Source organism: Molossus molossus, unplaced genomic scaffold (assembly GCF_014108415.1).
Source record: "Molossus molossus isolate mMolMol1 unplaced genomic scaffold, mMolMol1.p scaffold_m16_p_21, whole genome shotgun sequence".
NCBI classification, from domain to species: domain Eukaryota; kingdom Metazoa; phylum Chordata; class Mammalia; order Chiroptera; family Molossidae; genus Molossus; species Molossus molossus.
The window spans coordinates 42,631,728-42,657,191 of NW_023425357.1; the positions used below are offsets into that span (position 1 = coordinate 42,631,728).

A 25,464-nucleotide genomic window follows, 5' to 3' on the forward strand; every position below is an offset into this window, starting at 1 on the left:
CTGGAAAACCAGGTCTAACAAATGCCACTAACTAAACATCAGGAAAATGTCATACCTGGAGACAAGTATCTTACAACCTCATTGAGGAGCTACAAAGCAAGATATCCCAGGAAATGCAAACTCTATACATAGTGAAAAATAAAGAAAACCATTGTGGAAGAGAAATTTAAAAGCAATTGCAAATCTATAGTTTGGGACTACTATAGGAAGGCATGATTTTCATGGAGAAAAAAGGGAGTCTCATTTACAAAATCACAACTGAAAAAAGAGGAAAGATTCACTACCAGCAGACATCCAAAGGCCATGAATATATATATGGAAAGAGGGGAGGTAGTTTACATTATTGAGATGAAATTACATGGAGGAAAATGTCAGCTGTCAGGGAAAATCTTCTTGAAGGAAAATATAGTGCTGCCTCCTGCCAGCACCATCAGAATTTCAAAGAAAATTAAAACTCTGAGCAAAAATTGGAAATCCCTCTATCCCATCTAAGCAGGGGTTGAAACCTTGGGTTTAGATGATAATATAACCTAAACTGCTGAGCACCTTGAAACTTTCAGTCTAATACAGCTCTCAGCACTCCAAAGGTAATCAACAGCTACTGTATCCCTTACATCTACATACTGTTTTACAGTTTAGACACTGCTTTCACTTTTATTCAACAGCAACCCGTTCAGGGGTAGAATTACAGTACTGTACTTTCACACAGCTTATAGTCTGTAGAGCACTTTCCACACTGCGTTATTTTACAGGAGAGACCTAAGTTGGTTAAGTCACTTGTCTAAGGACAAGCAGTCAGTAGGTGAGGGTGCTGGGACAACTGCCGGACTCCACTCAGTAAGACACTTGCAGCCCTTCAAAGTTCAAAGTACAACACTCCAGGGAGATCAACCCCAGGGGCAGAAAGGACAGAACTGCAGTCTCAGTGGACCATCTCTGCCCCATCTCCTTCCCCAAAGGCAGGGAAACTGAGGCAGCCAGGAGGGGCAAAAGCCTGATCTAGAGTTATGCAGGGAGTGTTGGTGGGAATGGAGCCCCCCGCCCCCCCACCTGCACTAAGCCTAGAAGCAGCTGAATTCGGTGTTTAAGACACCGGGACAATCTCTGAAAGAACGGACTTACCATTCCTGCTACCCTCTCACGACTCCTCACCGAGGCTTTCCTATGGATGGGGGCTCTTCTTCCCAGAACCGCCCAGCCGTCCCCTCTCCCCAAGGCCCTTACCCATTTTTCACGGCGGGCCTCCGCAGAACGGGAATCCTCTAGCTGCGGCTCCCAATCCCTAGCCCCTCTCTCTGAGGCATCTCTCCACCCCGAGGCATTTTTTTTTGTCTCCCGGGGGAATGTCTGCTTCGCACCCGCGCCACCTAAACCTCAAACTCCACAAAAGGAAACCCTCCCAAAGCGTCCTCCCATCTACCCCTCCCGCCCTGGACACCTCTCAGAGCACTCCTAAATATTAGGAGCCTCCCGGGAGCTACCTGCCTCTCACCTGGGCCCTTTTGGCCGCGGCCTTCTCAGAGGGGCGACCCCCGAGAACCTCCTCGGGTCAAGAACCCCCTAAAGGGGCAACACCCTCTTCCAGGAACCTCTCCAGGCGCCTTCAGAGTGGGCCTTCGTGGAGGACCTCCGGGCTGTTTCCCGAGCTCTGCCAAACGCTACCCTCCCCGGCCCCCTTCCCAGAGCCTCCCCTGACCCCAGCCCAATCTCCCCGCCGCAGACTCGGGGACTGTCCCCTCCCTCACCGATGGCCCCTGCCCTCGGACTTCCCCCGCTCCGCGTCCCCAGGGGCTTCTCGGGGCACGGCGGCTGGGCTGCGGCACTGACTTTCTGCCGCTCCCGGGTCCACTCGAGAGAGAGGGAGGCGGCGGCGGCGCGACTCCTTTGTGACAGGTCCGGGAGAGCGGTAAAGATGGACGCGAGGCCACAGCGCTACCATTACGCGCTGGGCCCTCCCCCGCTTCGTACCGCCCCGGCCCTCCCTCAGTCCCCTAGGAAACGCCCCTTCCTCGTTGGCAATCCCTCTCCCTGGCGACCAATCAGCTGTCCTGGGTGGTGTCACGTGGTCGCACGGCACGGCCCGCCCCCCAAGCGCGAGCTGGCCAGTCACCTGGTGAGGTGTGAATGGCCCAATCCAGTGTCTCCCGCCAGCTTCCTGGGCACCGGATTTCCATCAGACTCCGGGGGAGGAAGAGAGGTGCGGATTGGGTTACGCTGCCGGAAGCGGGGCGGACTTTTGTTGTGGCGGTGAGGAACAGGAAGCTCTGAAGGGTCAAAAGGAATACAAAAGCAAAGGCTATTTTCTTTTTCTTTTCTTTCTTTCTTTTTTCCTAAAGAGCAAGCGGCGGTGGCGGTGGCGGCTCGGGGTGAGCGCTACTGAGGAGAGGGTGTCCCGCCTCCCGCGCGTCGGTAGGTGAGTGTGGCCTGGGCCCTGGCCGGGCTGCGAGCCCTGAGCTCCAGCTTCTTTGCGGAGGAGCCGGGGGGCTGCGTCTGACTTGAGGTTTGGGGCCAGGCCTGTTCTCAGTCTGTGCTTTCGCAGTGTTCTTAGTCGCCGGGGCCAGAGGCTTGCAGAGCCCAGCCTGAGGGGGGCCGAGGGAGCCCGCCGGATGGCCTCCAGGTCGAGTCGGGAGGACACCTGACACGAGGAAGGGGACTTCGGGCTTCTTGCTGGCTTCTCTGCACCTTTTCTGCTAGGTGGGGCCACCGAGGCTCTCGGTGCGGAGCTGGCTCTAATCCAGAGTCCTGTAGCTCCAGGCTCCTCGGGGGATGTGGGTTCGCCTGGCTGGAAATGGTTGAGGCAGTACGTGTAAGATGGGGATGCCCTGGCAGTTGCTGTAGCGTGCTCGTTTTGCAGAAAACTTAGGAACTAAGACCGAGCGTTGAAGCCTAGTTTGAGAGTTGGTGGCCCATGTGAACGTCAGCGTCCGCACGGGGTTAAAGGAGGACACCAGTTCGGACTCAGCAGTGGTAGAAAACAAGATCTTCTGCGGCCCTTTTAAAATGCAGATTCTCGGACCCCATCCCTGGATAGTCTGACTGAGTAGGTGTGGAGTGGGACGCAGAAACCAGGTGTCGGCCTGGTGGTCAGATTTCCCAATGACTTCTTGGGTACCGACTGTGAGGTAAGATTTGTTGCTTCTTCAGCTGTTTGGTTTACAGATGTTAAGAGGGATCCCATAAAATGGTTTGGAGGGCAGTGCTTCTGAAATCCTTGAAAGAAATCAGTGTACAGACTCCTTGATATAAGAATTGATCTGAAATAACAGCAGCATTTATAGTCTTTCGATTAGAGTTTGAGATTAGCTGTTAACAATTTGCAAGGCTGCCCACTTATCTTTCTCAACTGAAGCTTGGTGCCTTTTACCCCAGTGGGCAAATTCTTTGTGGTTCTAAGAAAGGAAGAATTACCTCAACAACTTCTACCTGGTTAGCAGTCTTTTTTTTTTTTTAACCATCTAAGAATCTTGATGTTTGGTTAGAATCAAGCTGGTGCTGCTTCAGACATTGAAATCCACTATCTGGTAAATGAAGTAATTTAAGTGCATGGTTCGGCCATCGGCTCAACAATAATGGAATTATGCCTGTGTGGGAGCAAAATTAAGCAATTTCAGCGTGTTCACTATGGACTATCTTTTGATTCTACTTCTTAAATATGATCTGTTTCACTCTTTACCGTAGGATGCTTTAAAGAGTGTTAGGTCTTTATCTTTGGTTTTCCGCTTTTTCACTATGACATATCCAACTATGGACTTGTTTTTGTTAGATTTGCTTGGTGTTTGTTAGATTTCTTGAACTTGTGGATCAGTGTCTTTTTGAATTCTTGGCCATTTTATATCCATATATTGCTTCTGCCCCATTGTTTTGATCTTCCTTCTTCTTTACTGATTTAACATACACTTTTTTACCCTCTTTCTCTCACTTTTTATTTTTTCATACTACATTCTGGATAATTCATCAATTCTAACCTATTTCTAATGTGTTTAGTGTGTTATTAAACTCATCCATTGAGATCTTAAATTTGGTTACTATGTTTTTTAGTTCATGAAGTTCTATTTGGTTCTTTTAAATGTGGTATACCACTGTTTTGCAGTCATATTCTCTGCTATTAATTTTGAGGCTTAGTTTTTGTTTCTTTAAACATGATAAGCATAGTAATTTTATAATCTGTATGTTTGAAATCCACTGTCTGAATTCCCTTTGGGTCTTATTCTGTTGCTCATTATTTCTGCTCTTTATCTTCCCAGTTCACCTTTACCCTGAAGGTGTAGTTCTTTGGAGTACCAGATTAAGATGGAGAAATAGATGGTTATCAGACTTTACATCCTATGTGGGCTTTTGTTTCTTTTGCTTCATAAAGGCACCAAAGCAACAGCAGCAAAGTTAGAGAAACCCTCAGGATGAAAATGAGTTTGAATACTGGGCTTTATTTCTGGTTTTCACCTTCCTTGGATTTTGGCCACATTCTTTACTATCCTGTTAGGTTTTCTGTTTAAGAGTTATTTTCAAAATTTCTTTCAGTTATTTTATTTATTTTTTATCATAGACGTATAGGATTGGTTTCATTTACTTCACTCACTATTTCTGGAAATGAAAACACCCTTTCATTTTTATTTTGGAATGTGAAATTTGTGATTTCAGGCAATCTTGAGTTAAAGGTTATTTTTCTTTATATACCTAAAACTTCCCCCACTTTTCACTGCAGTGTCACAGCTACTATCACAATTAAGCTTCCTTGATGCTTTTTTCTAGTCTTTCTTTTCTGAATTTCTTAGCTTCTATTTTCTTACAGCGCTTGATCTTACTCTACTTTTCTAAATTACTCATGTGTCAACCTTATCCCTTACTGAATGGCAAGTTCCTCACTTGTTAAATAGTAGAGTGCCAGGTTAGTGCCTAGCATTGTGCCTTCAACCTAATAAATAGGCCCTGTGTAAAGATGTACTTCAAAATACAACTGAATGAGTTAGTTGGCTTTATGTATGGTTATGTAATGCAAGGCCTTTACTTTTTTGTGTTTTTAAAATTTGATCTTAGGGAGGAGTTAAATAAAGCCTGGGGTAGGGGAGGTATGATTTAGTGTAGGTTAGGTTGCAAAGCCAGCCCAGATGGCAAAATAATCAAAGCTACCCTCGAAAATCTTTTAGGGAAGCACTATGTTGGATGTAGGTATACCAGTGCAGCAAAATTCCAGCATGGCCAGGTTTTCCTCCAGCTTTGGAACAGATGCTGTTTTTCTTCCTGTGAGCCCCACATGAAGTAGTTTAGGAGTCACAATGTGTAACAAATACAACTAATATTAGAATCATACATAGTGAGGGAAGTGTTTATACTTTGAGAGGCACAGATGAACTGGGGAACCAAAGATCAGCTAAGAGAACCAATATTTTAAGTTCTCTTTTTTTTCTTCTAATGCATATAGATGAATTCAAGGTAAAATGAACATAAAATGAGACTCAGTTCTTGTGTTAGTGGAAGATAAATACAAATATAGGGGTGTGTTTCTTTTAATAAATTGTTATTGCATTTGTTTTTTGGATGCCTAGACAACCAGAAGATTACTCCCAATTGTTCTTCAGAATCAGCATTTTAAATATGAATTAAATTGCTATTCTGTACCCTCATTTTTAGGTTCTTTTAGTTTCCTTTGGTACTGGGGTATGTTAAATAAGCCTCATTGTTAGGAGATTGATGATTACTTTGCCAAGCAATAAATGCTAACAGAGTGTTCTCTGTTAGTAGTTGTCATTCTCTGAAGTTTTATTATATAGGGAAAATTGGCTTGATCTAAATTACTGTGGCTGGTAGAAGAGTCTTCTGGCCAGAAAGCAGTCTTTATTTGGAATATAGTTGAGTTTGCCAGATGGAAAATTCCTCTTAGTTGCTGTTTTGCATTTTGAAATCCCTTGTGACTTGAACATCAGGGTACAAATGTAGGAAGAGCAGTGCTTAAACTATATTTACTGACAAAAGGAAAGTGAATTGGCCTATTGCTTTTGCTGCCCAAAGAGAGAAGGCTTAGAACACCGTAACACAGAGTTCCCCAGTGTGTTTTTAACTTACAGTCTATCTAATGTTAGAATTGGAAGGGCATGGTAGTCAGTGATGTAAACATTTAAGTCGTCTGCCATCACAAAATTTAATTCCATAGGAAACCAGATCTCATTAACTTGTATCATGGTACTAGCTAAGTGGAATAATTTTTCATTTCAGCGATAGCAATTATTTTGGGGGCAGCAATTTAAATTTTGTATCTTAAAACTTGTATGGCATGCTGTGTAAGACACTGAGCCAATTTTGTCCCACCAACCTGGAAATTAAATACCACAGTCTCCAGTGCAAACACAGTAGAGCAGTGTATTGCAGTTACTTTCGCTTGAAATATAAGAACTTTGTTTTTTTGGCTGTCAAGCAAATGTGAAAACTATGTTCTTCATTTGTATCAGTTTAAAACTTTTAAGTTTGGACAAAGTGATTTTGGTATGGTTTTGGTTTTCAATGAATTCCCTCTTTGAAGAACTTAAATAATTCTTTTAAAAATAATGTAATGTTGAGTTTGATCGTTTAACTTAGGTCACCTTGAATAAAAAAGTAACATGAGTAAAGGAAAGTTGTCAGTATTCTTTCTAAAATTAAACACAGGATAAAATAAGTATTCCCACATGAATCTTTATAGTTAGGTCCCCAAACCCCTCTGGGACTTTGTTTGTTTATGTTTGTTTTTAATTGTTCTAACAAAGGAGAAAAATAAGAGACTTGTGAAAGTGTAGCTAGGCAGCAGGAATTAGGAATAAACACTTTAACTTCTGGTTTTTCTGTCATTTCCAGAAGGAGGTAAATGAGTTGTAGATACTCCATCAACTTGCAGAATAAACAGTGAAGGGATATTGGACTCTTCCAAGAAAAATGCTTTGTGTGGGAAATGCTAATTAATCAGTGTAAGAGAGCATTTTTTAGCCAGTTAAAATTAAAGGAAAGTAGTGAGAGTTATTCTTGAAGAAGATATCAGTCATGTAATAACATGATTTAATTTTGGTCCTGTGTTTCCTACTTTACTAATTGTATGGTGTTTGAATAGAATTCCCCATGGGAAATAGAAGCCTCAGCAAATACTTTTTAAAAAATTACTATTAATTTATTTTTGTTACAGATGTTTCTCCTTTTTCCCCCATTGAGCAAACACTTTTTTAATGTCTGCCATTCCCTGTAACTTACATCAGACAATACCTAGGAATATTATGTGAGATCATTCTTCCCTGCTTAAAGTCTTCCAATCCTCTAAGGTTGGTTTAGTCAATAAGTATTTATTACATACTTATATATGTGAGACACTGTGCTAATAAGCACTGTGGATACAGAGAGCTGTTGGAACAGTCATGAATGATAAAACAAATGGATAAGTGCTATCGTAGAGGTATAAATGGATATGGCAGGGGCCGGAGTAGAAACAGGGAGACTAATGGAATGCTGTTGTGGTAGTCCATGCAAGAGGAGGCCCTGAAAAGAAGAGATTAGAAAGGAAAGGACTCTTCTCTTAAAAGAAAGAAAGAAGAAGAAAGGAGAAGGTAGATTAAAAAGAGGTCATTATGAGGTAGAAACAACAGGATTTCGTGACTGGAGGGATCTAAGTGAGTGATGAAAAAGGTGTAGATATACGTCCAGGTTTTCAGCCCAGGAAACGATTGATCTATATTCACGCCCTTCATTACTGCCCCTTACTAGTATTTTTTCACTTTGGTAATTCATTGTATACACTATTATCTGGTATTAGCTAGTTCAAGAGTACTAACTCTTAAAGTTTATTTCCTTTATGCACACCGTAGAATTTGGCAGTGCTGGACACAGAGTTCATCGTTCAGCACAATGTTGGGTTTATTTAAATTGAACCACTAATAAAGTAAATAGTATGCTAGAGAACCATACTAAAGGGAAAATAATAGAATCACCAAATTATTTATACGTGTGAATTTTTTCTAATTTCTCTCAGTTTAATGTGATCCCTTCCTCACTTCAAGTGTCATGATTGTTTGTATCCCTGACTTATGTATGTCTCCTCCACTCCTTGAGTGCGGACAGTATTTCTTTCCTACAACCTGTCTAGAGCTTAGCATAGTGCTTTGTAGTAATGGCAGACTTTTCAAAGCATTTTTAAGCATGTGCCAAACACTGTATGAAATGCTTTACATGAATTATCTTACTCATCTTCAGAAAAGATTTATGTTGTGCAGTACTGTTTTAGTCCCCATTGATGAGTGCAGTTGTGGATGAGAAAACCAAGGCTCAGAGGAGTTACGTGACTTGCCTAGGGTCATACAATTGGTAATGTGGCAGAATCAGGTTTCGAACCATAGTCTTGATTTTAGAGTCTTCTATACTCTATCATTACCTGTACTCCCTCTTGGTAAGAAGATTGCAACAGAAGGTACTTGTTATATATTTAGTTGAATTGTGTTAAGTTGTAGTGAAAAGTGTTAAGTTAAGCTTATTTCTTGGCAGTATTTACTGACAGTGAAGTTTTGAATTCTGAAAAGACCTGCATATTTCTGGAGAAAGAATATTCTGACTTTTACCCAGAATATTCAGGAGTATGGCCATGTGTTTGTGAGCATGTTCTGTCTCTATCTTTGACCTCTCCAAGCATAGCAGATGACCAAATTAATTAGCCAGAGGGCTACTGAAGAACATGAGGAACTGTATTAAAGGGTCGTGGCATTAGGAAGGTCGAGAACCACTGCTCTAGAGCAGTGATTTTCAACCTTTTTCATCTCATGGTACATATAAACTAATAACTAAAATTCTGCAGCAAACCAAAAAATATATTTTTTTCTCATTCTTTTTTTGTTGTTTTAATCCTCACCCTAGAATATTTTTCATTTTATCTTCAGTTGGAGTGGGGATGGGCGAAACATCAATGTGAGAGAGACACATCGACTGGTTGCCTCCCGCACGACCTGACCAGGGCAGGGGACTGAACTGCAACCAAGGTATGTGCCCTTGACCGGAATCGAACCCAAGACTCTTTGGTCTGCAGGTCAATGCTCCAACTGCTGAGCCAAACCGGCCAGGGCTATTTTTTTGCCATTCTGACAAAATATTCAAGTATTGCATGTATTAAAAATTCTTGCAGCACACCAATTGAAAATTGCTGCTCTTGAGTTTCTATTTCAAATTCAAACCCTTTAAAAAAAAAAACAAAAAAAAAAACTTGTATCCTGAAGTCGTTGGCCCTGAGTTTCAAGAATCTTTGTTAAAGTTAAATAAAGGTAGGATCTTCTCTTTCCAGAAACTCCACGGGCCATGAAAAATTAAATAAATGATTTTCCTTTCTTAATTTTGAGTTATAAGAATAAAATTTTTCAAGAGTCTCTGAATTCTTATTTAGAAGGAAGCATGTAAGATTCTAGGTCTTATTTTGGCCTGCTGAAAGACTTTTTTTAGTATTAACATATATTATTTATTTATTTTTAAATATGTTTTTATCGATTTTTTTTAGAGAAACATCACACGCCCCTCAACTAGGGATCGAGCCCGCAACTCAGGCATGTGCCCTGGGAATTGAACCAGGACCTTTCAGTCCTGGGATGACGCTCAGTGCACTGAGCCACACCAGACTGGCATTATTTTCATTTTAAAAAATGTATAATGAGAGTGAAGAGATGCCAGTGGCATTACCAGATTCTAATATTCATTTCCCAGATTTACATCATGTGCAGTCTGATAAAAATCACTGCTTTGAGACACTTACTTTTCTCCACTTGTAAGATTAAAGGAACTAGGGATGTTTGGCCCAGAAAAGTGACATTATAGGAGAAACATGGGCGTTATCTTCAAACAGCTGACGAAAAAAGCATTTGACTCTTTTTGTTTAGTCCCAGTGGATCAAACCAATGTATAGAATTTAGAAGGAGACAGATTTCTGTTCAGTTTAAGGAATACCTACACTGTCAGTCAAATCTGCTCAAGGAGGGAATGTGGTAGCCCATCTTAAAGTTTTTAAATATGGGGTGGATGAAAATCTCCAGATACCAGATGGAGAATCAGATTAGGTGGGCAGAAAGGACCCCTCCCACTCTGAGTTATTTACCAGGAAATAAGGATGAGGGGGCAGAAACCAGACTGCCAATATTGAGTGAGAAAGCAGAACAACAGCTAATAGAGGATAAGAAGGGGGGAAATTGAGGATCCAGTATGTCTGCCATGCATTAGAATCTTGCATAGCTGACATTGTCTCTGCCAGGGACATTTAAGAAAATGCTGGCTCCTGTTTTATAAGAGATCATTCTGCAAAAATTGAGGAATGTTTGGCATGTTCACAGAGACTGAACAATTTTGTTTCTGTAATAGGCTTCTGGGAGGAGACACTGAGTGATGCAAAATCAAAAGTGTCCATGTGGTAGGCTTTAGGTGGGAGCAACAGCTTCTATTAATTAATTTAGTTTTTTTTTTAGTAAATTTCAAAATTCTCTTATTGTTACACTGAACTAAACTTCAGCAACAGTGGGATTTAGGCTGAGACTAGTCTCTTGTTCTGAATGTTCGGATTTATTTTCTCAGCTTCCTCTTTCATCTTTATTAAAGAAAAATGTTGCAGGACTATTCTTAGCATTGGAATTTGATATAGGAAGAAATGAAATTGACATGTCCTTTTTAACCAAGATCCCTGGTTTCTGGTGAGGGGTATGGCGAAGTGGGTATGAGCCACCAGCTTTATCACTTTAGACAAGTGACCTAACTTCTCTGGGCCTCAGTGTCTTCCTCTGTAAAGAGATATAGTTCTCATAGGCTCAGTGTGAGTGTAAATGAGATAATATACATTAAAAGTTTTCAGTACATGGTAGAAATCAGTAAATGGTTGCTACTTTATTTTTGTGCTAGCAGGAGAGATTTACTCTTTTGGCTGTTAGGGATCACCTTGAAATGGACATTGAGTTGATGTGCCAGTAGTGCCAAACATGTGCTTCCATGTTAGTGTGTAAGGATAGCACATGACAGTTCTTCCAAAGAAAAGACACCAGTGAAGAAAAGCAGAAAATTTTGTTTCAAAGGAGTAATGCATACTCCTTTATATTTATACCCCCCCCCCCCCAACCGCTCCTTTCTGAGAGGTTCAGGTAGAGGTGCATAGATTGGGATTTGGGAGTCTTCTGCATCAAGAAATGTATACAGTGGCTGAGGTCATCATGGGAGTGAGAAAAGAGAAGGACTGAAGATAGAATCTTAAGTGGCACAAATATGAAATTTACAGGGAGGAAGGTCAGGAAAGATAAAGGAGTCAGTTGAATGTAATTGAATCTGAAATTGGGAGATCTGGGTTCCTTGTGTCTTTCTCCATTCATGGTTTGTGTGCCTCTAGGTATATCACTTTCCTACTTTATAACCCAGACTTGATCTTTAAGTTTCCCTAGATACCTGAGTTTCTCCATTCTGAATTTGCTTGGAAATAAGAACAGGTGACTCAAGGTAGTGTAATATCCATGAAACAGGAATTTCAAGAAGGAACAATGTCAGATGTTAACAGAAATAAAGGAGAGTATGAACTGGGGAAAAGGGTACCCAGGAGCCAATCTGTCTAGATTAGAGGGATAGAGAAATACTTGCAATGTAAGATTTACTGTGGAACAGCATATAATGAGACTTATTCCAGATCCTCTCACTGCCTTTGTAGGTAATAACATAGTGTTAATAAAACTACTTCATGTATTAGGGAAAATGTTATCATATGCTTTCATTAATGATCTATAGATTAAACTACTTGAGGATTTCACTTCAAGGTCAAAGGAAATTTTCAGGTAGTCCATTGCTGGGTGAGTGAGCTAAATCTCCTTATTTCTCTTCAGAATTTTAATTATGGTTCTCACTTGAAATATTTTGTTTTCCATAGACTGATTGTTCCATTATGGATGGAGGAGATGATGGTAACCTTGTTATCAAAAAGAGATTTGTGACCGAGGCAGAACTAGATGAACGGCGCAAAAGGAGGCAAGAAGAATGGGAGAAAGTTCGAAAACCTGAAGATCCAGAAGGTATATGGGCTTACATTACCATCTGGGATTCAACATAACGATCTTAATCCTCACAACAAGCCTACAAAGTAGGTATTAATGTCCTCACTTTAGAGTAGAGGAACTGAGGCTCAGAGGGGTGAAGGAGCCTGTGTTAGGCTTCCAGAGCTGGGAACCGCTGGGATATTCATGTCCTTGCCCTTTTTACTCTACCACACTGTTTTCCAGGAGATTCTGCTACTCTATTCTATGTAGACAGGTGTGTCCAGGATCCAAACAACTGAGAATGCTGCTGCTATAGATGGTTTGGGCTGGCTCCTCATTTAATTAACTGTCTCAGACCAGGGGTGCTATTGACATTGACAGTTGGCTCTGAGAGCCAAAGGGAAGCTATGAGCTTTGTACTATTTTTGTGTTATCCTTGCCCTCAGATCATGCAGGGACTTGACTTGATCTTAAAATCCTTTGTGATTCCAAAATAATATGAAAGCGTTCTAAAGTATGTATCTTTTGCCCCCTTCCTTTCTCCCTCTCCCTTCTTCTTCCTTTCAGAATGTCCAGAGGAGGTTTATGACCCGCGGTCTCTATATGAAAGACTACAAGAACAGAAAGACAGGAAGCAGCAGGAGTATGAGGAGCAGTTCAAATTCAGTAAGCTTCAGAAACACAGAGTCTGAGGGTCTTTTTGATGCCTCATGCAACACTTTTTCTCACTAGCCATGGAATTGTCTTGATTATCTAGTCTCTAAATACTTATTTGCTGGGAAAGAGACAAACTTCTGCCTTCTAGACCACATTAAACATTTTTGTTTAGAGCTCAAGATGCATATTTAAATTCTGTGCTAATATCTAGTAATGGGAGAAATGCCTTGATTTTATGCCATGTTATCTATTCAGAAGCCATGGTGTTTACAAGTTCTTTCTTATCCCCTGAAGGATCTGCTGTTTATTAAAAAAGAGGAAAAGGAAAAATCTTATTTTACTATATTTTCCCTTAAGCCTGCTAAGTGTTCCTTGTTTAATTATTTCCTCAGAAAACATGGTAAGAGGTTTAGATGAAGATGAAACCAACTTCCTTGATGAGGTTTCTCGGCAGCAGGAATTAATAGAAAAGCAACGAAGAGAAGAAGAACTGAAAGAACTGAAGGAATACAGAATATCCTTTGTACTTTGAGAGGAGTCTAGAAGATGTCAGTTTTCCCATTAACATTTATGATTTTAGTTTCTTTATAAATAAAATGAAGGTCTTCTATCTGGTGATCTCAAAGTTCCCTTTCCACAGTGGTATTTTGATGACTGAATAACTATGTGGTGGTGATTTATGGAGTATGTTGCATGTAAGAATCTGTTGTAATCAAAAGTCCAGATCCTTTAGGATTAACTAAAGGTCTAAATCCTAACAGTACCAGGGTATTTTTGCCTTGTGGGATTAGACTCTGAAACAGATGGGTTATGCAATAAACCTCATCCAGGAGAGCAGTTGGCTTCTCAGTTTTATTTTATTTTTATTTTTTTATTAATTATCACCTGAGGATCTTTTTCCTTTGATTTTTAGAGAGAGTAGAAGGGAGAAAGAGAGAGAGAGAGAGAGAGAGAGAGAAAAACATCGATATGAGAGAGACACATCGACTGGTTGCCTCCCGTACAACCCTGACTGGGGCCAGGGATCAAACCTGCAACCCAGGTATGTGCCCTTGGCCGGGAATTGAACCTGCGACCCGTAGAGTGCAGGCCAACACTCTAACCATTGAGCCAAACTGGTCAGGGTGGCTTCTGAGTTTTGAAAGAAAATGTTTAGCAACTCTCCTTTGTCCTTAGTAACCTTCCCTGTAGCCTGCAGCCAGATCTGTCCCTATTAGAGGGGTAGAGACAACAACAAAGATGACTTTGCTTTGGCTCAGTATTTCTTCTTCTTAACATCCACTTGCGTGTCCTAATTGGCATCCCAAATGTAACTTGATTAAATCAAAATTCTCAGTTCCATTCCTCATTACCCCTACCCTCATTACACTGCCCTCTCCTCAAATCTCTTCTTTTTCTGATCTTCCCGATCTCAGTAATGGTACTCCTATACCTCCAGGTGCCTGGGTCAAAAATTACCTCCAAAATATACTCCAAATTTGTGTGGTTCTTGCTATCTATACTGCCATTGCAGTGGTCATTGACTCTTCTCTGTACTACTATGGCCATCTAATTAGTCTCTGCTTCTGTTCTCATCCCCACCAATCCCTTCTCAGGAACTTTTGAAAACATAGGTGGGATTGTGTCACTTTCTGTTTGAAATACTAGTGGCCTCCTATTGCATTTAGACTTAAGTCTGCATTCTTTACCAGGCCCTACAAGGCTCTGCATTACTTAGGCCACCCACCTCCCCATAGCATCTTGAATTCACTCTTCCTAGTGTTTGCTGTACTGTACCCTATTGGCCTTGTTTATGTTCCTCTCTCATCGAGCTTTGTGATTCCATCCCAAGGCCTTTGTATTTGCTGTTTCCTTGGCCAAGAACGCTCTGCTCTCAGATTTTATATGGATCATTTCATGGCACATGGGTCTCAGTTCATGTCACCCTTCCTCATAGAGATTTTCCCTAAGCACCCCACCTAAAATAGTACTCCCTTTTATCATTGTCTATAATGTAATTTTATTAGTGTGTGTCACTACCTGAAAGTCTTGGTTTGTTTGCCTCTTTCCTGCTGGAGTGTAAAGTAAGCTCCACAGTAACAAGGACTTAATCATTACTGATTTCCCAGTGCCTGGCATGTAGTAGTTTCTCAGTATATATGTGAATAAAGTAATGAATGACTCATAGGAGTGGTTAATATGGCTACCCTAGGTTTTTTTTCTTCTATGAGAAATCTTTTTTTTTTAGAGAGGGAGGGAGAGAAAGAAACATGGATGTGAAAGAGATAACATCCATCAGCTGCCTCCTGCACGCCCCCCACTGGGGATTTAGCCAACAACCCCTGGCATGTGCCCTGACCTGGAATCAAACCAGGACCTTTCAGTCCATGGGATGACACTCGGTCCTTTGAGCCATACCGGCTGAGCTCCTATGAGAAATTTTATTTGAATATTTCAAGCTTGTATGTTGAATAACTTGACTAGTGTGATTGAACAGGCTTCACTTCCAAGATTGATAAGACACTGTGTGTATTTGTTACTTGGTATTTTATTGCAAGGAGTGTGCAGTAGGTTCCATTAAAGAGTTATATGGGAGGCCCTGGCTGGTTGCTCAATGGTTAGAGCGTCAGCCTGTGGACCAATGAGTCGCGGGTTTGATTCCAGTCAAGGGCATGTACCTTGGTTGCAGTTCATCCCCATCCCTGGTCAGGGTTTTGCTGGAGGCAGCCAGTTGATGTGTCTCTCTTGCATATCTCTCTCTCCCTCCCTCCCTCCCTCCTTCCCTCCCTCCCTCCATCCCACTCTATCTGAGGATGAATGGAAAAATATCCTCAGGCGAGGATTAAAAATAAAAAAGTTATGTGGGAGAAAGTGTACAAAGATTCCTAGGGCTTTGGTTTAAATCAAGGTGATAGTGATTGAAATAAGGTGGCAGCATGGTGCCACAAAACCTGCTCTTAACTGGTAGCAGAAGATCTGGCTTCTAGTCCCAGTTCTCCTAGTGGCTTTCTGGTGTAATATTACGATAGGAATTGATGGAAAGTTATACCTAATCCCAACTGGAGGATCAAGACTGATTCTTCTGAAGCTCCCTGCGTTGATATTTGCAGAGATGGGCAGATATATGTGTTGCGTTGTTTCAGGCACCAGGCATTTTCCTCTAAGGACATACGTGAATTACACCTCTCACTTGAATTGTCTTGTTTTATGTGCTTAATTTGGTAGGCTAGCAAATAAGACCGGGTGCCTCCCAAAGCAGCATTCTAGAGAGCAGTGTTGGTATGGTATGAGTGTGAGAACCCCTTTGGTTTCCAGTTCAAAGGAAAGGATGAACAGGGCAGCATTGAGGCCAAAGAAACTTTACTGTCCTAGTAACATTACAGCCACATTGAAGAGGCCCCTGGAGTACTGACTTTCACTGGAACCTTGGAAAGTTCTGACTGTATTGAAAACCTGAAGAAAAGCAAGCCTTCCAACTCACTGATGTATATATAATGCACACATCCCAAGGGTGCATGCAGCCAGAGACATGTTGAGATAGGATTTGAAGGGTTAGATGTTTGTGGAAGCTCTAAACCAGGAGCTGGTTCTTGGCTTTAATGATTATTATAATATATATTTTATGTGATACTTGTGAATACAAATAAGCTCTGGTTTGTGCCATATAATAACAGATCTCTTGTTTCCTTCAGGTTAACCAGTATTTAGCCATATTGTATATGTTAAAAACTATAATTTTAAAAAAAATGCCTTTTAATTAATTCCTTGAGAGTTTTAAGGTATGTTTGTGAAGGACTTAAGGGAAAAAAGTTACTTATGCTTTGGATATGGATCAAAAATAATAATATTACCACCTTCCTCCCATCTTCTCCACCTCCCCCAAAAGAAAAGGTTGAACACTTTTCTTCACTTTAAAGGAATAAAAAGTTAAGTGTTTTTTGTCTGTGTCCTGATATTATAAATACACATGTACTTTGTTTTAATTCCAATTTGTTTTATTTTTCAGTGTTTAATATTAAGAATTTTCTTTGGGTTTCTATCCCTTAATGATGGAGTTGCAAGTAAAAATCACAGCATGCTCATGATTTTTGGCATTCTGTACCAGAAAGAATTCTTTTTTTCTTTTTAATATATTTTTATTGATTTTTTTAGAGAGAGAGGAAGGGAGAGAGATACATCAATCAGTTGCCTTCTGCACAACCCCTACTGGGGATTGAACCTGAAATCCTGGCATGTGCCCTGACCGGGAATTGAACCTGGACCTCTCAGTCCATGGGATGATGCTCAATCCACTGAGCCACACCTACTTAATTCTTTTGAAAAATGAACATTGAGAGTTTAACATCCTATCTATTTCCATGATGATCGTAAAAACATTAAACTGATGAAACTCAGAGTAGTACTGATGAACATCATGCATACTCCCCATTGAATATTGCAAATATTTGCGGTAACTGGTGTTCATAAGAACAGAGATAGTGCTTGAAGAGTGATCAGAATTAGACTTTTCTTACTTCTGGTACCCAGCGTTCTCCATTGTTTAAAGATACATAAATAAATAGTGTACACCATATACCTTCATCCCCACTTCTTGGGGTTGATAATACATGCTTCTCAGATTCCTTGGGCACTAGATGTCACTATTGTTCCAATAGGGCACTACCGCATCTTAAGTAAGGAATTGCACCCAGTTAGAATACTCATCTATTGCATAACAGGTTGTGAGAGGGAATGAAAGGGAAGGTAGAGAGAAGGTTGGTGGAGAGAACAAAAGAAAGTGACAGACCTCAAAAGCCAGAGATTGACATCAAGCATGAGAAAAGTGATGTTACAAATGAACTGGTTATGCTTCAAATTCTTTTTTTGTTTGTTAATCCTCACCTGAGGATATTTTCCAACAGAGTAGAAGGTTTTTTTCCCACAGAGTGGAAGGAGGGGGTGGGGAGAGAGAAAGAGATAAACATCGACTTGAGATAGACACATCAACTGGTTGCTTCCCTCATGACCCCAACCTGGGCTGGGGATCAAACCCTCAAACCCCTTGGTCCACAGACCGACGCTCCAACCACTGAGCCAAACCAGGCAGGGCTCAAAATCAACATTTTGATTCTTGTGTTGTGTTGTATATGCACAGAGGCTTCTCATTAAAATCACTTTAAGAGACTGTTTAAAACTGGTTCCTGGGCCTCTCCATGTCTGCATTCAGTAGGCTTGTGATGGGAGTGGGGGTGGTGATGGTGATGGGCATGACGACTCTGTTTTTTAATGAACACTAAATGATTTTGATGATGCCTTGCACCAGCAGAGTAGGAGTTAGCCTTGGTCATGTCTTAGATTGAATGCCATTAATAGTCATAGGACATTCTGCAAAATTTGATTTTACCCTTAAGGGGGAAAAAAAGCAAGGGTTTTCAGAGAAGCCATATTTTATTCTGTTACATTTATATTCTTTAAGATCTTTGTTTTCCCAGCAGTTTTCTGATTGTACTCAGATTTTCATAGAGAATAAGAGGGAAAAGTTTGCTTGTCTGTATTATTTTGTGCTTGATTTGCCATCTTCCTCTGCATTCACCTTCATCTCTCTTTAAATCAGCTGGATTTGAATGGCAGAATAAAGAGGAAGAGGAGAGGGCTTTTTTTCTTATTAATAGGCTAAACATTACATGGCAGAGCCAGACTGCTAGTGGATTATATTTGTGTTCCTTCTCTTGATTTATTATTGTTCTGCCACGGCTCTTCCTTTTGCTTAGTTTCACCCTTAACCTATAACTCACAGTAATCTCAGCAAGGTTGGAATATCTCCAGAAAACAAGAAGGAAGTGGAGAAGAAAGTGGCTGTGAAACCCATAGAAACCAAGAACAAGTTCTCCCAGGCAAAACTGTTAGCAGGAGCTGTGAAGCATAAGAGGTCAGCGAGCACTTGCACAACTTAAATCTCCCTCTGACCGTGTATTCTGACAGGCAGCTTATAAGCCAGAGCTAAGTGGAAGTCTCAGTGAAGTTCCCTTGCTAGCCCCACCTCACTCTCCCCTTTCAAATTTGGTTTCGTCTAGTCTTTGACGCTGGTCACTGACTGTTCATTCAACATAATAATGGCTGCTCTTCATTGGGCACCTGCTGTGTGCCAGGCATTGTTAAGTGCTTTCTGTGCATTATCTCATTTATTCCTCTCAACAAGTCTATGAAGTACCAATTACTGTTATCAGATGAGGAGACCAAGAATTTGAGAGGTTGAGAAACTTTATCCAAGGTCACAAAATAATAGGAAAGATGGAGTTCAGTGTTTGAGCATTTATGTTTGTAGGCAAAATGAAGTAGCAAGTTCTATGAAAGGATTTGTATAGGGAATAATAAGAGCAGGGAGAAGGAAACACATAACGCTGCCTGGAGGGCATGTGTGGTCCTGTTGGGGAAGTTAGGGAAGGCATTAGAAAGGAGATGTTGCCCTGGCTAGTTTTGCTCAGTGTTTAGAGTGTTGGCCTTCAGACCAAAGGGTCACGGGTTCAATTCAGGTCAAGGGCACGTACCTCAGTTGTGGGTCGATCCCCAGCCCTGGTTGGGGTCTTGCAGGAGGCAACCAATTGGTGTGTCTCTCTCACATCGATGTTTCTCTCCCTCCCTCCCACTCTATCTGAAAATCAGTGGAAAAGTGTCCTCGGGTGGGGATTAAAAAAAGATGTTGATTAGTGAGGAGGATTAGGGCTTTGACAGGTAGGCAGGAGGTGGAGGCTGCTAGTAGCAAAGGCACTGTGGCCTGTAACAACATGGCCCTGTGACAGGGTCTGCTGGATTGATGTGGAGTGGCAGCACTGCCTAGAGATTTGGTAAGTTTTTTGTTATGAGTGCGCCTCCCTTTCCAAATCTAGAAATGGCACCAAAGTGATTAAATCTAGTCATTTCTTTTTTTTCTTTAATGCTCACCTGAGGATATTTTTCTGTTTTTCTTCAGATAGAATGGGAGGGAGAGAGAGAGAGAGAGAGAGAAACATCCACGTGAAAGGGCTGGGGACGAACCCTCGACTCATTGATCCGTGGCCTGACGCTCTACCGCTGAGCCAAACTGGCCAGGGCTAAATCTGGTCATTTCCATTTGACTACCATACCATGGGCAAATTGATGTAAAATTTGTAATTGCAGTCTATTAGGAAAATCAATATGGTGTATTGTCAACTAGCCATGCGTTTTGAAGGGAATGTATTGATGCAGTCTTGTGGTTTGGCACACCATTCATCTACTGAAGATGTTCCTAGGAACATTGTTTACATGTAAAAATGTCATCATGGTATAGCAGCAGAGGGGAGGAGTATCAGCATCCTAAAAAGGGCCAGTTACCCAAGCCATGAATTATGCCTTTCAAGTTTTCACATAAGCTTTCATGGTTGGCCCGGTGTCTTTCAGGATTTGTAGCTGGGTCAGTTTTACTGGACTAAGCCAAGAAAGGGCTCTCTAGGTGGGCAATTGATTACTTCAGGAGGGTCTTGCTGCTAGCAGAATGGGTATTATAACTATCTCCCGTATAGTCCTTAGCTTTTTCAGTGACCCTTTTTTAGGTTTTGAAACTATATTATTTATTGTTTTGTGCAGCAAGTTGATAAATTAGTCTCCTGGGGCAGGAGTTACTAATTGTATCCAGCCTGGGTTTATTAGAATCACTTGGAAGTTTGTTAATGTGGCTTCTAGGCTTCGCAGTAATTCTCGTATAGTAAGTTTGGAATGAGGTCTGGGAGTCTAATTAAGTCTAGTTAACATCCATCACCACACATAGTTATAATTTTTTTTTCTTGTTATGAGAACTAAGATCTAATCTCTTGGCAACTTTCAGACATATAATACAGGATTATTAACTGTAGTCACCATACTGTATATTATATCCCCAAGCCTTATTTATTTTGTAACTGGAAGTTTGTACCGTTTGAAGGTGGTCAAATATATTAGTATTTTCTTTTATGCTTAGAGCATTTTATATTTTGTTCAAGAAATTCTTCCTACCATGAGGTTATAAGATAGTTTTTCTTCTAAATGTTTTAGAGTTTCATCTTTCACATGTTAGTCTTTAATCTATCTGGAATTGATTTTTGTGAAGGGTATGAGGTAGGGATCCCATTTCAGTTTTTCTCTTCAAATGAAAGGCATAATTTCTAGCAGCATTTACTACATGCTTCTGCCTTTTTTTTTTTCTGGTCTTTAATGTCACTTCTGTGTTATAACAAGTTTCCATTTTCTTATCCTTGAATCTATTGGACTAGTACCATATTGTGTAATTATTGTGGCTTTAATAAATCTTGATATCTGGTAGAACAAGTCATATCTATTATTGGCCACTTTGTTCTTCCATATACATTTTAGATTTAGTTTAAGTTGTTTAAAAACCTCTGTTGGGATTTTTATTGGAATGTTATTAAATTACGATGAATTTATGGAGAGAACAGATCTTTATGGATTTAAAAGTCTTCCTATCCAAGGCACGTATCTACATTTATTGGTTTCCTTTAATTTTATTCTATAAAGTCTTATAGTTATTTTTCAAAAAAGTTGTGTATATTTTTTATTAAATTTATTCCTAAGTATTTCATATATATTTTTGTTGCTGGTGTATAAAAAATATAGTCAATGGAATATTTACATCCAGCCACCAGCTCCTAGTAACTTTATTTTTTATTTTTTATTTTTTTTTATCCTCACCCGAGGATATTTTTCCATTTTTTATACAGATAGAGTGGGAGGGAGAGAGGAACAGAGAGAGAGAGAAAAACATCGACGTGAAGAGACACATCGAGTGGCTGCCACCCGCACGACCAACCAGGGCCGGGGACAAACTTGCAACCGAAGTACGCGCCCTTAGCGGGAACCGAACCCGGGTCTCTCCGGACCGCAGGCCGTCGCTCTAACCGCTGAGCCAAACTGGCCAGGGCTTAGTAACTTTAATAATAACTCTGTAGTGCCCTGGCCGGTTTGGCTCAGCGGTTAGAGCGTCCACCTGCAGTCTGGAGAGACCCGGGTTCGGTTCCCGCTAAGGGCATGTACCTCGGTTGCAGTTTGTCCCCGGCCCTGGTTGGTCGTGCGGGTGGCAGCCACTCGATGTGTCCCTTCCACATCGATGTTTCCCTCTCTCTCTCTTCCTCTCTCTCCCTCCCACTCTATCTGTACAAAAAATAAATAAATAAATAAAAATAAACCAATTAAATGTTAACATAAAATAATCTTTAAAAAAATAAAAAATAATAATAATAACTCTGTAGTAACTCTTATTAACTTTAATGATTTACCAGTGGATTCTTTTGAAATTTCTATGTAGAGAGTTACCATCTATAAATAATGACAGTTTTTATCCTCTTCCTTATATCTTTTAATTCCTTTTTTTTTTTTTTAATGTTTTTTATTGATTTTACAAAAAGGGGAGAGAGACAGATGTTTGACCTGCTGCCTCCTGCATGCCCCTACTGGGGATCAAGCCTGAAACCCGGGCATGTGCCCTGATCAGGATTCGAACCGTCAACCTCTTGGTGCATGGGACAGCACTCAACCAAGTGAGCCACACCAGCTGGGCTTAATTTATTTTTTTTATCTTACCTCAGTAAAATGTTAGATAGAAACAATTCTGCATATTCTTGTTTTAGCTCTAATTTTATTTTTATTTATTTATTTTAATATGTTTTTATTGTGTGTTTTTTTTGAGAGAGAGAGAGAGAAACATCGATTGGCCGCCTTCTGCACGCCCCCTACTGGGGATTGAGCCTGCAACCTGGGCATGTGCCCTGACCGGGCATTGAACTGGGATCTCTCAGTCTGTGGGAGGATCTCAGTCCACTGAGTCACACCTGCTGGGCTTAGCTCTAATTATAAACAATGATTATAACTTTTTCACTATTAAGATTAGTATTTATTGTTTTTTCTTTTTTTCAGATATCCTTTGGCAAGTAAGGAAGTTATTTACCTAGTTTGATAAGAGGTCCTTTTATAGCCATGAACTGTTAAATTTTATCTATTCTTTTCTGCTTTTGAATTGATCAAATAATTTTTTTCTTTGGCACAGTGAAAAAATAGTTACATATTTTTTCCTAATGTTACATTCCTGTGAGAAACCCAGCTTGGCAGTGATATATAATTTTTCTTAACTCCACTGGCTTGTTTTGCTCATATTTTATATCGTTTGTTTGATCTTTGTTCTTAAATGAAACTGGCCTGTGCCCCCCCCGCCAATTTTATCTGATTTTGATATGAAGATTAAAACTAGCTTCATAGAGTGATTTAGGGAGTGTTTCTTCTTTTTATTTTCTCTGGAGGAGTTTGTATAAGATGGTAGTATTCTGCTTTGTGAAAGTTTAGTGGAACTATATAAAGTCATTTTGGTCCCTCTTTTTAAAATTTGTGATTATAGGGCTATTTAAGTATTCGTATCTTTTTTTTAAATCCTTACCCAAGAACATTTTTGCATTTATCTTCAGATAGAGCAGGAAGGATGGAGGGGGAAAGAGAGAGAGACTGATTGCCATCGCATGACCCCAACCGGGGTCGGGGACAAACTGCAATCAAGATACATGCCCTTAGTGGGAACCGAACCCAGGACTCTGCTCTGCAGGCCAATGCTCTTAACTGCTGAGCCAAACTGGCCAGGGCTTTCCATATCTTTTTGAGTCACTTTTATTTGGTTATATTTTCTGGGAATTCATTCATTTTGTCTCATTTCAAATGTATTAGCTAAAGTGTTATTAGTATTTTTTTTCTGATTGTTGTTCTATCTGTAATTGTTTTATTTTGTTAAATTTTTAGGTGTATGTTGTAAGTAGCTGATTTAAAATTTAGTCTGTTGATCTCTTTTTGCTGGTAGGTTTGAACTTATGAGAATTTTTGATATAGTTTTTTTTTAATTACTTATGTATTTTAAAGAGGAAGGGAGAGCCCTGGCTGGTTTGGCTCAGCGGTTAGAGCGTTGGCCTGCGGTCTGGAGAGACCCGGGTTCGGTTCCCGCTAAGGGCATGTACCTCGGTTGCAGTTTGTCCCCGGCCCTGGTTGGTCGTGCGGGTGGCAGCCACTCGATGTGTCCCTTTCACATCGATGTTTCTCTCTCTCTGTTCCTCTCTCTCCCTCCCACTCTACCTGAACAAAAAAATGGAAAAATGTCCTCGGGTGAGGGTAAAAAAACAAAAAAAAACAAAACAAAAAAAAAAAAAAAAAAATAAAGAGGAAGGGAGAGAAATAATCAATTTGTGTTCCACTTATTTATGCATTCATTGGCTGATTCTTTTTTTTTTTATCCTCACCCGAGGACATTTTTCCATTTTTTGTTCAGATAGAGCGGGAGGGAGAGAGAGGAAGAGAAAGAGAGAGAGAAACATCGACGTGAAGGGACACATCGAGTGGGTGCCACCCGCACGACCAACCAGGGCCAGGGACAAACTGCAACCAAGGTACGTGCCCTTAGCGGGAACCGAACCCGGGTCTCTCTGTACCGCAGACCGACGCTCCAACCGCTGAGCCAAACTGGCCAGGGCCATTGGCTGATTCTTGTATGTGCCCTGACTGGAGATGAACCCCCAACTTTGGCATATTGAGACAATGCTCTAACCAACTGAGCTACCCGGCCAGAGTGATATAGTTTTTACTCTCTTAATGTTATTTGTCTTTAAAGCATTTTTTATTGTATTCTTGCCTTTTTTTTTTAATCCTCACCCAAGGACATTTTTCCATTTTTTGTTCAGATAGAGTGGGGTGGGGGGGAACATCGACATAAAAGGTACACGTTGAGTGGCTGCCTCTTGCATGACCCAACCAAGGCCTGGGACAAACTGCAACTGAGGTATGTGCCCTTAGCAGGAACCAAACCCGGGTCTCTCTGGACCCCAGGACAACCCTTTAACCGATGAGCCTAACCGGCCAGGGTTTATATTCTTGCTTTTAAAGAAATGAGATAAAACATTCAGTTTTTTTTTCTTTCTACTTGTCTGGATTTATGTATGTTTCTGTTCTTTTGATGACTAACCTTGCAATTGACCAGACATATTTAGCAAAAACATAAAGTAAATAGCTATCTTACTTCCCTGCAAAATAATACATCGACCTTAGGACTTTTAGCTACAATCACCTTCTTTCTTTTCTTACATGCTACTATACTACTGCTTAGGAATTTAGTATGGTCATGTTTAACACACAAATTAGATTTTTTGTGTGTGTTTTTTTTATATACATACAGACAACATTTGCTTAGACTTATATTAATATTTGCCTGTGATTTTTGTTTGTTTTTTCCACCATCTCTTTTTTCTGGTATTAAGGCCCTCCTGGGATTATTTCCTTCCTCATTAAAGTACATTGTTTAGGTATTTTTTTAGTGAAGGCCTTTGGATGACTTTCAGAATCTCTAGCATGTCACTAAAGATGTTTTCTTCAATCTTTAATAACTTAACTAAATTTTTGTCATTTATGAATGAACATATCCAGACATTTCTTGAAATCCATCAGTGGTTCTAAGGACAATGACGGATCTGAAGTTTAGGTAATGGTTGTAGATATAATGAATTGGTCAGGGGTTTAAGTTGTTTTTATAAATAATAATATAACCAGAAGGAGACTCTGAAGTGAAGACTTTTAATTTCAGATTATTTCAGTTCCTTGAGGCTGCCTCATAGCCATATAAATGGTTATTAGAGCTCCTGATTTCCCAAAGCTTTGATCCTCAAGATTGGACTTAGCTCACATCACCATGTTTTTTGTTACAGCTCAGAGAGTGGCAACAGTGTAAAAAGACTGAAATCGGACCCTGACCCGGATGACAAGAATCAAGGTGGGTGGCAGCTTTCATTTTGTTCTTTACTCATAATACACATGACCACAGTAAAGGGCTGGA

The 25,464-nt window shown here is 40.5% G+C and overlaps 2 protein-coding genes across 6 annotated transcripts in view; one reads left to right on the forward strand and one right to left on the reverse strand.

Moving 5' to 3' along the window:
- The window catches only part of RSPRY1 (ring finger and SPRY domain containing 1), a 49,439-nt gene extending 47,493 nt beyond the window's left edge, over positions 1-1,946 (reverse strand). The window contains exon 1 of one of the 2 annotated variants that reach the window (XM_036275418.1): positions 1,746-1,829. The gene's annotated coding sequence lies outside the window, so the exon portion shown is untranslated. Of the gene's footprint in view, positions 1-1,745 lie in introns of both variants that reach the window. The other variant, XM_036275416.1, reaches the window with a different exon arrangement.
- A 326-nt stretch (positions 1,947-2,272) lies between these two features.
- The window catches only part of PSME3IP1 (proteasome activator subunit 3 interacting protein 1), a 34,044-nt gene continuing 10,852 nt past the window's right edge, over positions 2,273-25,464 (forward strand). The window contains exons 1-7 of one of the 4 annotated variants that reach the window (XM_036275191.1): positions 2,273-2,413; positions 3,007-3,122; positions 11,879-12,020; positions 12,552-12,650; positions 13,034-13,155; positions 18,395-18,528; positions 25,337-25,401. In XM_036275191.1, the coding sequence (XP_036131084.1) occupies positions 11,894-12,020; positions 12,552-12,650; positions 13,034-13,155; positions 18,395-18,528; positions 25,337-25,401 (547 nt within the window). In that variant the 5' untranslated portion in view covers positions 2,273-2,413; positions 3,007-3,122; positions 11,879-11,893. Of the gene's footprint in view, positions 2,414-3,006; positions 3,123-11,764; positions 11,787-11,878; positions 12,021-12,551; positions 12,651-13,033; positions 13,156-18,394; positions 18,529-25,336; positions 25,402-25,464 lie in introns of those variants that run through there. The other 3 variants (XM_036275192.1, XM_036275193.1, XM_036275194.1) reach the window with 3 other exon arrangements.